This window comes from Arctopsyche grandis, chromosome 10 (assembly GCF_051622035.1).
Source record: "Arctopsyche grandis isolate Sample6627 chromosome 10, ASM5162203v2, whole genome shotgun sequence".
Lineage (NCBI taxonomy): Eukaryota > Metazoa > Arthropoda > Insecta > Trichoptera > Hydropsychidae > Arctopsyche > Arctopsyche grandis.
In genome coordinates this window covers 21,556,122-21,568,561 of record NC_135364.1, presented here as the reverse complement: position 1 = coordinate 21,568,561, position 12,440 = coordinate 21,556,122, and the positions used below count along the sequence as shown (strand labels likewise).

The 12,440-nt window shown below is 38.1% G+C and overlaps 1 protein-coding gene across 1 annotated transcript in view; it reads left to right on the top strand.

Annotated features, from left to right (window-relative positions):
- The window catches only part of LOC143918306 (uncharacterized), a 140,855-nt gene extending 128,817 nt beyond the window's left edge, over nt 1–12,038 (top strand). Inside the window, exon 2 of the mRNA XM_077440122.1 lies at nt 5,610–12,038. Coding sequence (XP_077296248.1) covers nt 5,610–10,776 — 5,167 coding nt within the window. The 3' untranslated portion in view covers nt 10,777–12,038. The remainder of the gene's footprint in view (nt 1–5,609) is intronic.
- The last annotated feature ends 402 nt before the right edge of the window (nt 12,039–12,440 follow it).

The window sequence follows — 12,440 nt, the reverse complement described above, 5'->3', positions numbered from 1 at the left end:
CGACATTGCCAAAATATCCACAAAACGTGCCTTCCTCACCAAACCAAACTTAACCTAACCTAACCATCACCGAAATAAAAGAATTGGACATTGCAAAAATATACACAAATCGTGCTAGCTTCACGATACCTAAGCCAACTTAACCTAACCAGCACCGAAATCAATGAATTCGACATTGCAAAAATATACACAAAACGTGCTAACCTCACCAAACCTAACCCAACCTAACCTAACCATTACCGAAATCAATGAATTCGACATTGCCAAAATATCCACAAAACGTGCCTACCTCACCAAACCTAACCCAACCTAACCTAACCATCACCGAAATAAAAGAATTGGACATTGCAAAAATATACACAAATCGTGCTAGCTTCACGAAACCTAAGCCACCCTAACCTTACCATCACCGAAATCAATGAATTGGACATTGCAAAAATATACACAAAACGTGCTTACCTCACCAAACCTAACCCAACCTAACCTAACCATCACCGAAATCAATGAATTCGACATTGCCAAAACATCCACAAAACGTGCCTACCTCACCAAACCTAACCCAACCTAACCTAACCATCACCGAAATAAAAGATTTGGACATTGCAAAAATATACACAAATCGTGCTAGCTTCACGATACCTAACCCAACCTAACCTAACCATCACCGAAATGAAAGAATTGGACATTGCAAAAATATACACAAATCGTGCTAGCTTCACGAAACCTAACCCAACCTAGCCTAAACATCACCGAAATGAAAGAATTGGACATTGCAAAAATATACACAAATCGTGCTTGCTTCACGAAACCTAAGCCACCCTAACCTTACCATTACCGAAATCAATGAATTCGACATTGCAAAAATATACACAAAACGTGCTAACCTTACCAAACCTAACCCAACCTAACCTAACCATCATTGAAATCAATGAATTCGACATTGCCAAAATATCTACAAAACGTGCTAACCTCACCAAACCTAACCCAACCTAACCTTACCATCACCGAAATGAAAGAATTGGACATTGCAAAAATATACACAAATCGTGCTAGCTTCACGATACCTAACCCAACCTAACCTACCCATCACCGAAATGAAAGAATTGAACATTGCAAAAATATACACAAATCGTGCTAGCTTCACGAAACCTAACCCAACCTAGCCTAACCATCACCGAAATCAATGAATTCGACATTCCAAAAATATACACAAAACGTGCTAACTTCACTTAACCTAACCCAACCTAACCTAACCATCACCGAAATGAAAGAATTGGACATTGCAAAAATATACACAAATCGTGCTAGCTTCACGAAACCTAACCCAACCTAGCCTAACCATCATCGAAATCAATAAATTCGACATTCCAAAATTATACACAAAACGTGATAACCTCAACAAACCTAACCCAACCTATCCTAACTATCACCGAAATCAATGAATTCGACAATGCAAAAATATACACAAAACGTGCTAGACACACCAAACCTAACCCAAACTAACCTAACTATCACCGAAATCAAAGAAATCGACATTGCCAAAATATCCACAAAACGTGCTAACCTCACCAAACCTAACCCAACCTAACCTAACCATCACCGAAATCAATGAATTCGATATTGCCAAAATATCCACAAAACGTGCTAACCTCACCAAACCTAACCCAACCTAACCTAACCATCACCGAAATGAAAGAATTGGACATTGCAAAAATATAAACAAATCGTGTTAGCTTCACTAAACCTAACCCAACCTATCCTAACTATCACCGAAATCAATGAATTCGACAATGCAAAAATATACACAAACCGTGCTAGACACACCAAACCTAACCCAAACTAACCTAACTGTCACCGAAATCAAAGAAATCGACATTGCCAAAATATCCACAAAACGTGCTAACCTCACCAAACCTAACCCAACCTAACCTAACCATCACCGAAATCAAAGAATTAGACGTTGCAAAAATATACACAAAACGGGCTTACTTCACGAAACCTAACCCAACCTAACCTTACCATCACCGAAATGAAAGAATTGGACATTGCAAAAATATACAGATATCGTGCTAGCTTCACGAAACCTAAGCCACCCTAACCTTACCATCACCGAAATCAATGAATTCGACAGTGCAAAAATATACACAAAACGTGCTAACCTCACCAAACCTAACCCAACCTAACCTAACCATCACCGAAATCAATGAATTCGACATTGCCAAAATATCCACAAAACGTGCCTTCCTCACCAAACCAAACTTAACCTAACCTAACCATCACCGAAATAAAAGAATTGGACATTGCAAAAATATACACAAATCGTGCTAGCTTCACGAAACCTAACCCAACCTAGCCTAAACATCACCGAAATGAAAGAATTGGACATTGCAAAAATATACACAAATCGTGCTTGCTTCACGAAACCTAAGCCACCCTAACCTTACCATTACCGAAATCAATGAATTCGACATTGCAAAAATATACACAAAACGTGCTAACCTTACCAAACCTAACCCAACCTAACCTAACCATCATTGAAATCAATGAATTCGACATTGCCAAAATATCTACAAAACGTGCTAACCTCACCAAACCTAACCCAACCTAACCTTACCATCACCGAAATGAAAGAATTGGACATTGCAAAAATATACACAAATCGTGCTAGCTTCACGATACCTAACCCAACCTAACCTACCCATCACCGAAATGAAAGAATTGAACATTGCAAAAATATACACAAATCGTGCTAGCTTCACGAAACCTAACCCAACCTAGCCTAACCATCACCGAAATCAATGAATTCGACATTCCAAAAATATACACAAAACGTGCTAACTTCACTTAACCTAACCCAACCTAACCTAACCATCACCGAAATGAAAGAATTGGACATTGCAAAAATATACACAAATCGTGCTAGCTTCACGAAACCTAACCCAACCTAGCCTAACCATCATCGAAATCAATAAATTCGACATTCCAAAATTATACACAAAACGTGATAACCTCAACAAACCTAACCCAACCTATCCTAACTATCACCGAAATCAATGAATTCGACAATGCAAAAATATACACAAAACGTGCTAGACACACCAAACCTAACCCAAACTAACCTAACTATCACCGAAATCAAAGAAATCGACATTGCCAAAATATCCACAAAACGTGCTAACCTCACCAAACCTAACCCAACCTAACCTAACCATCACCGAAATCAATGAATTCGATATTGCCAAAATATCCACAAAACGTGCTAACCTCACCAAACCTAACCCAACCTAACCTAACCATCACCGAAATGAAAGAATTGGACATTGCAAAAATATAAACAAATCGTGTTAGCTTCACTAAACCTAACCCAACCTATCCTAACTATCACCGAAATCAATGAATTCGACAATGCAAAAATATACACAAACCGTGCTAGACACACCAAACCTAACCCAAACTAACCTAACTGTCACCGAAATCAAAGAAATCGACATTGCCAAAATATCCACAAAACGTGCTAACCTCACCAAACCTAACCCAACCTAACCTAACCATCACCGAAATCAAAGAATTAGACGTTGCAAAAATATACACAAAACGGGCTTACTTCACGAAACCTAACCCAACCTAACCTTACCATCACCGAAATGAAAGAATTGGACATTGCAAAAATATACAGATATCGTGCTAGCTTCACGAAACCTAAGCCACCCTAACCTTACCATCACCGAAATCAATGAATTCGACAGTGCAAAAATATACACAAAACGTGCTAACCTCACCAAACCTAACCCAACCTAACCTAACCATCACCGAAATCAATGAATTCGACATTGCCAAAATATCCACAAAACGTGCCTTCCTCACCAAACCAAACTTAACCTAACCTAACCATCACCGAAATAAAAGAATTGGACATTGCAAAAATATACACAAATCGTGCTAGCTTCACGATACCTAAGCCAACTTAACCTAACCAGCACCGAAATCAATGAATTCGACATTGCAAAAATATACACAAAACGTGCTAACTGTTCCGACTTTTGTAATGACGTGTGGCAAACAGTCTTATTAACTGATTGTCGATTGGCATTATTGACGAGTTGGCATTAGTGTCGGCCCAAGCGGAAATACGCGACGGTCGACAGAGTCACCGAGCAGACGGCGTACGGACAGCTTGTGTTCCGTACGCTCCGCTGGCCCACCACGTGCAAATTTTACATTTCAATAAACTACATCAAACCATTATCGAAGTCTTTTCCATGATGGTCACTTCGAACCGGACACCAGTAACCTAGGCCACAACACCAAACGGACAAACCAATAGGAAAAAACGTGGTCGAGAAAAAATGGATGTCAATTAAGAAATCGGTATCGTTCCTTTGTTACTATCCATACCTTTCCAATACTAATAACATGTTTGCTTCTATTTCAGCAATATATTGATTGATGTACAGAGGTACATGACCGCGTGATTGACGCAGAAAATATATAAATAAAAACATAACCTACAAAGACGCATGGGACACAGAGGTAATCCAAAATTATCGGAACGATCACATAAACATCGTAAAGGATATTCAAGTAAGTGAATGTATTCAATCTCAGGCAATCTGTTCAAAAGGCAATCATGTGGGTAGGTCAGTTTTAAAATATGTTTTAAAGTATAACAATTAATTAACGCGATTGTATAAAATAATATCGCGCTACGAAGGAATGTTTCATCGGTCGCATCGAATTTCGTATTAAAAGTGTAAAATCAGATGTAGTGTAAAATTAGCAAAGCACGTGGAGAATTATACTTGTAGCCCCAAAGTGGATTAAATCAAGTACATACCGGTATATTCATATCGGTAGATCTTTGTTTCTTAATGTGTGTAGAAACACCCTCCCCCCCCCCCCTTCCACGATAAATGTGGAATTATACTTGTAGCCCCAAAGTGGCTTAAACCAAGTACATACCGGTATATGCATATCGGTAGATCTTTGTTTCTTAATGTGTGTAGAAACACCCTCCCCCCCCCCCCCTTCCACGATAAATGTGGAATTATACTTGTAGCCCCAAAGTGGCTTAAACCAAGTACATACCGGTATATGCATATCGGTAGATCTTTGTTTCTTAATGTGTGTAGAAACACCCTCCCCCCCCCCCCCTTCCACGATAAATGTGGAATTACACTTGTAGCCCCAAAGTGGATTAAATCAAGTACATACCGGCATATTCATACATCGGTAGATCTCTTTGTTTCATAATGTGTGATGAAACAGTGGTGATTTAAATTAAATCACAAGACTTGTAGCCCCAAAGTGGTTTAAATCAAGCACCCACCAATTTAGGGTTGTTATTTCTTCCAAAATATGTTGGATAGATTCTGGTGATAATAGTTAAAGTAGAATATTAAGATTCACGGTGAATCATTGAATATTATTACCTTATCTCTACGAATAGTTCAATTGACAGCTATAGTAGAGAATAACTGTATTTATGAGACGAAATAGTGCAACTTTCTGAAACAAATGTCAAGTGCTGAAAACGAGGAAATAGAAGCTTCGACTTCCAAGTCGCATAAAGGTCGAAATCCAACTAGGGACGTAGAACCTATTAGAGACAGGTCAAGCTCTAGAATACATCAGACTCGAAGTCAGACTCAATCGATAGAAATATTAGCGAAGGAAAATAAAGTAGAAGTTATAATGACGTCAATAGAATTAAGGTATTCAGGCGCGGTACAAAGACTAAAAGGAAAAATAGATAAATCCTCCGAATTAGATGAAGGACAGTATCAAACCATTAAAGAAGCATACGATTATGTCCGAAAACTCCATTACGAATATTTAGATAACCTTACAGACATACCGAAAGCGGCCAAAATAGACGAAGAGTACGATGCAATTACAATAACAGTTAAAAATCTTAAAGCAGCATTAGATTGCCAATCCTTTCAAGATAGTAAACTAAAGGTAGAGCAAGCAACAATTAAATTTGCTAGAGATAAGTTACCGACGTTAACCATTCCCACATTTCAGGGAGATCCATCTGAATGGCAATCATTTCAACAAGCTTTTAAGAATATAATAGGAAACAAAACGGAATATTCGAATGTCACGAAATTACTATATTTGCATCAATCATTACTCGGTCCCGCTTTAGCAGCTGTATCAGGGTTAGATATTAGCTCAGACAATTATGAAATAACGTGGAGTATTTTAGACAAGCAATACAATTTACCAAGACTTAATCTTAAAACTAGGATCAACTCACTTTGTGACTTAAAATTAATCACAAAGGAATCACATATCGAATTGAGAGATCTATTAAATAAGGTAACGGTGTGTATTAAAAACATTGAATCATTGGGTTACGCGAGAGAAATTTTAGATCCATGGGTAACATGTTTAGTTCTAAGGAAATTACCATTTAGTTTATTAAAGGACTGGGAAACATCTCTGGTTGACAGAGAAATGCCACCGTACGAGAAGTTAGAAACGTTTCTGCAGAATAGATGTAACGTATTACAATCTACTGCATCTGTAATTACGGTGAAAGAATTCCCTCATAACCGTCAACGAATCAGGAGAACTCATGTCGCGAATAAAAACCCATCAAGTAAGGTAAACGCATGTGCATTTTGTCGAAATAATCATTTCATAGGCAAATGTGATAAATTCAAAGCAAAATCCAGTTTGGAAAGAAATGAATTCGTTAAATCTAATAACATGTGTTTTAAATGTTTAAATTCATCGCATAAGATAACAAATTGCAAGTCTAACTATAATTGCTTAAGGTGCAAACAAAACCATCACACTTTGTTGCATCAGGACGATACATTTAGTTCCAATAATACGGGAAGGAAGTCAATTAATGCTCATTCTACTCATTTCTCTCAAAGGGAGATAATTTTACCGACGGTACAAGTGGACATTATAACGTCCAATGGAACGGTCGTTAAGGGTCGCACATTATTAGATTCCGGCTCACAAGTCAACTATGTTACCACATCTTTCGCTAAGAAGAATAACTTCAAATTAGAGAAAATCTCTCAAAAAATTGTAGGTATCGCTAATCAAGAAAGTAGCATTCGTCACATCACCAAGGTGACCATAAGGTCTTCAACCACTAATTACTCAACCAAAGTGTTGTGTTTGGTATTACCAGAAATTACTGGCGAAATTCCAACTGTGAAACTGGATCAACAGTTAATTTCAATACCAGCGGGAATCAAGTTATCAGATCCCCTTTGGAATAAACCGACGCCAATCGATTTCTTGCTCGGCGCCGAGATTTGCGTTCATGCTATGAAAGCAGGAACCATCCAGTTAGGAAAAGGTATGCCTATCTTAAAGGATACCGAATTCGGATGGACAATAGTTGGTCCATATCCCGAAGTAAATAATGCTCCAGGGAAGAGCCACATAGGCTTAAGTCAATTAGACAGTCACATTCAAAACTTTTGGATGATCGACCAGGTTCCTATGGTAAAACATCAATCTCTTGAGGAGAAAAGATGTGAGGAACATTTCCAAGCACACACATCACGAGATAAAAACGGTAGATTTTGTGTAGCTTTACCATATAAAAATTCCCCGGTAGTATTAGGAAGTTCATTACACATTGCGGAGAAAAGACACAAAACTTTGGAAAGACGTTTTTTAGCCAATAATAATTTAAAAATGGAATACAATAAAGTTTTAGAAGAGTACATAAATTTAGGACATATGTCAGAGTGTGAACCTCCGGAGGCACATGAGGTTCATTGTTATTTACCTCATCACGTCGTGGTTAAGGAGTCTAGCCTTACCACTAAATATCGTGTAGTTTTTGATGCGTCCGCAAAGACAACGTCTAATATCTCACTAAATAATATTTTGATGGTGGGACCTAGTGTCCAATCAGATTTGTTAAGTTTACTACTCAACTTTCGACTCCATAAATACGTGATTACTGCGGATATTAAGCAGATGTACCGACAGATTCAAATAGCAGAGAAAAATAAAAATGTACAACGAATCATTTGGCGAACAGATCCCCAGAGTAAATTCAAGCATTACAAGCTTAATACAGTAACATTCGGAACTGCTTCAGCCCCATTTTTAGCTACTAGATGTCTAAATCAGTTAGCAGAGGAGAATAGAAACAAATATCCCATCGCTAGTAAAGTGATCGAACGTGATTTTTATGTTGATGATTTGCTCACGGGAACTAATACTATTGAAGCTGGTAAATTATTAAAGGTTCAACTGGAAACCATATTATTATCAGCCGGTATGCCCTTAAGCAAATGGACATCGAACAACTCCGATATAATCACGGATGTTAAAGCTGACGATTGTTCAGATTTTAACTTCTCTAACGAATCACACAAAACTTTAGGTTTATTTTGGAAACCGCGGGAAGACGTTTTTGTATTTAAGGTTCAAACCGAAGTCGAGACTGAAAATATAACAAAAAGAAACTTTTTATCAGTAATTAGTCAGATCTTCGACCCATTAGGACTATTATCTCCATTGTTAATTAATTATAAGATATTAATGCAATCTGTCTGGCAACAAACCATTGGTTGGGATGAATTCATTCCTCAGACAATCTTCAAAAAATGGAAAGATTGCCAATTATCCAATACAGTCATGAAACTTTATAAAATTCCTAGATTGATAATACTAAATAATGCCATTAATATACAGGCACACGGATTTTGTGACGCATCCGAGAAAGCTTATGGTGCTTGTATTTATGTAAAATGTACTGATCAATTGGGAAATTCCAAATGTCATCTTGTGTGTTCTCGTTCGAGAGTCGCTCCGCTCAGTTTTGTAACTATTCCGCGTTTAGAGCTGTGCTCCGCTATGTTATTATCAAAGTTAATGAAGTCAACAATAGACCAATTAACAATTCATATTAATGAAAAATATTATTGGACGGATTCAACCGTCGCATTGCATTGGATTAGAGGAGAGTCATGTAAATGGACCACCTTCGTTGCCAATCGAGTGGCCGAAATCCAATCAATATCTCAACCCATTGAGTGGTACCATGTCTCCTCTACAGACAATCCAGCAGATTTAATTTCTCGAGGGACTCAACCATCAGAATTAAATCATAATTCGTTATGGTGGGACGGCCCTAGTTGGTTGAAATTAGACGAATCACGATGGCCTCGAAGACCTCCTGAGATCACAATAGATCTTCCAGAGAGAAGGGTAGTCACTAACGCTACCCTTGTGAGGGAAAATAATTGGATAGATAAATATTCTCATCTTCCAAGACTCCTTCGAGTTTTATCATATGTTCGTCGGCCACTAAGGAATAAACAATTAAACGTTAAAGAAAATAACGAACCGTCCGCTTTAGAATTAAAAGATGCTTTAAATAATTTGATAAGGTTATCGCAAATGGAATCATTTCCATTGGAATATCGTTTGCTGAGCAAGGGACATCCAATTCCCAGTAGCAGTAAATTAGCTAAATTGTCCCCTCTATTCCACGAGAATTTAATTTGTGTTGGAAGTAGACTTCCTCTGGGAACAACTCTATCAACGTCACCCATTATCTTGTCAAATAAGCATAAACTTACACACATGATTGTCCGAGATGCGCACTTGAAATATATTCACTTGGGTACTCAAGCCTTACTGTCGTTATTGCGGCAGACCTATTGGCCATTGGCCGGACATAATACTGTCAAAGGAGTGGTGCGTTCATGTGTCATTTGTTTCAGAAATAAACCACTGTCACACAATAGATTAATGGGATTACTCCCGCTTGAACGTACCACTGCGAATTTTCCTTTCAGTCATGTGGGGATAGATTTCGCAGGACCTTTTCCTGTGAAGAGTGGTTGCAATAAGAATTCTAAGATAATTAAGGGTTACGTTTGTGTCTTTGTGTGTTTTTCCAGTAAGGCAGTTCACTTGGAACTTGTCGGAGACTTAACGAGTTCAAATTTCTTAAATTGTTTAAGAAGATTCGTAGCCAGACGTGGCAGGCCCAATACGATATATTCCGACAATGCTACTAATTTTGTCGGTGCAAGTCGTGAACTCGTTAATTTAGTAAAATTAATTTACGAACGTCCTCATGAGGAGAAGCTACTACGGTATGTAGCCTCCGAAGGGATTCGTTGGAAGTTTAACCCGCCAAGGGCGCCTCACATGGGAGGGCTGTGGGAAGCAGCGGTTAAATCCATGAAGATTCATTTAAACAAGGTGTTAAAGGCCACCACCTTAAATTTCGAATCATTTTGTACGGTATTGACTCAAATAGAAGCTTGCATGAATTCCCGTCCTCTTAGTCCCTTGTCTTCGGATCCACTAGACCTTTTACCCCTCACACCTGGACATTTCTTAATTGGCAGATCCTTACTCGCTCTTCCAATGGAGGTTAAATATAACACTAATGTCCATGCCAATCTGCTTCAGATACAATTGACCACAGCAGCATTTTGGAAACGTTGGTCGGCGGAATATTTACATTCTTTGCAGTTACGACACAAATGGAAGAAGGACTCGAGCAACAATCTGAGTGTGGGTCAAATGGTCCTGTTAAAGGAGGAACACATGCTGCCAACCCGATGGGTCTTGGGTCGAATCACTAAATTGTATCCCGGACCAGATGGCAGAGTTCGAGTCGTCGACGTCTTTACTGCCAGCGGAGAGTTTCGTCGGTCCAGTCATCTAGTGGCGCCATTGCCGATTCTACCACAAGGACCACTTGACAGGAAGGAAGATCAGCAAGAGGGAGGAGAAACAGCAGCTTCAATTCCGTCAACTTCGGTAGCTTAGTTTAACCCGAAGACACTACCCCCAACTCATATTACTTATTAGATGTAATCATGAGTTTAAATCATTCAATGTTAATAGTAGTACTCCGTAATTCACTTTAATTGTGTTGTGTGTATAATTTAAGCTATTTTCATTTTAACATTCGGCAGTATATATCTCCGAATTTAATCTAATCATTTTGTCTTTATAATATAAGACTTGTCTCATGTCATCACTCGGAAGGATTATATCCGAGTTTAAAATAAACTGTTCAAATTTGACAGTTAAAATTAGATTCATGATTTGTTAATGTTAGTCTCCAAGCCACACTTAATGGAGCATCTTAAATTATTTCATGTCTACTTAATTATAACCTGCCGGGAGTCATCCGCAGGTCTTATGTTTCTTGTTATGAAAACATAAGTTAACTCTTACTGTTTATAGTATTTATGTGAATCATAGAATAAGTAAATATTATAATACTGAACATTTCGATGTTTAACGTAGAGACATCTATAATCATAGTTCGCCTTCATTTCCTGCTTGTAGGAATGAATGAATGACTTTCCAATTTACTTTTAATTTAGCAATGTTTGTGCTACTTGTTGATGAAATCAAGTTAACTTAGGAGCATTACACTCACTAATCAAGTTTAGTTGATCGGTAATAGCTGATCTGTCTTGACAACTGTAACAGTGTCAACATTGTATTGTCTAAGTTAACATCAAGATGAGGAATGCTTAAGTTTTAAACCATATACAGTCCACTCTCTCTTCTTTAAAGTAAACTTATCTTGTAATGCTTATTCACAGCTTCAAAGGAGATTTCAAAAATTTTAATGTAAATAGAAACAACATTCACCAGAGGTATACCTATAAGTTGAAATATTACTGAACCAATAAATTGATTTTATCCTCACACTGGATGAGGCAAAGGTTTCATTATTCACCCTCTATTTAATTATTTTAAGAGCTATGATTTATTGTAAACGACTCGTCAGTAATGCTGTAACTCTGTAGAATAACTGTATTGTTCAACAGTTTTCCTATGTGGGACTATGTTCCGACTTTTGTAATGACGTGTGGCAAACAGTCTTATTAACTGATTGTCGATTGGCATTATTGACGAGTTGGCATTAGTGTCGGCCCAAGCGGAAATACGCGACGGTCGACAGAGTCACCGAGCAGACGGCGTACGGACAGCTTGTGTTCCGTACGCTCCGCTGGCCCACCACGTGCAAATTTTACATTTCAATAAACTACATCAAACCATTATCGAAGTCTTTTCCACTAACCTCACCAAACCTAACCCAACCTAACCTAACCATTACCGAAATCAATGAATTCGACATTGCCAAAATATCCACAAAACGTGCCTACCTCACCAAACCTAACCCAACCTAACCTAACCATCACCGAAATAAAAGAATTGGACATTGCAAAAATATACACAAATCGTGCTAGCTTCACGAAACCTAAGCCACCCTAACCTTACCATCACCGAAATCAATGAATTGGACATTGCAAAAATATACACAAAACGTGCTTACCTCACCAAACCTAACCCAACCTAACCTAACCATCACCGAAATCAATGAATTCGACATTGCCAAAACATCCACAAAACGTGCCTACCTCACCAAACCTAACCCAACCTAACCTAACCATCACCGAAATAAAAGATTT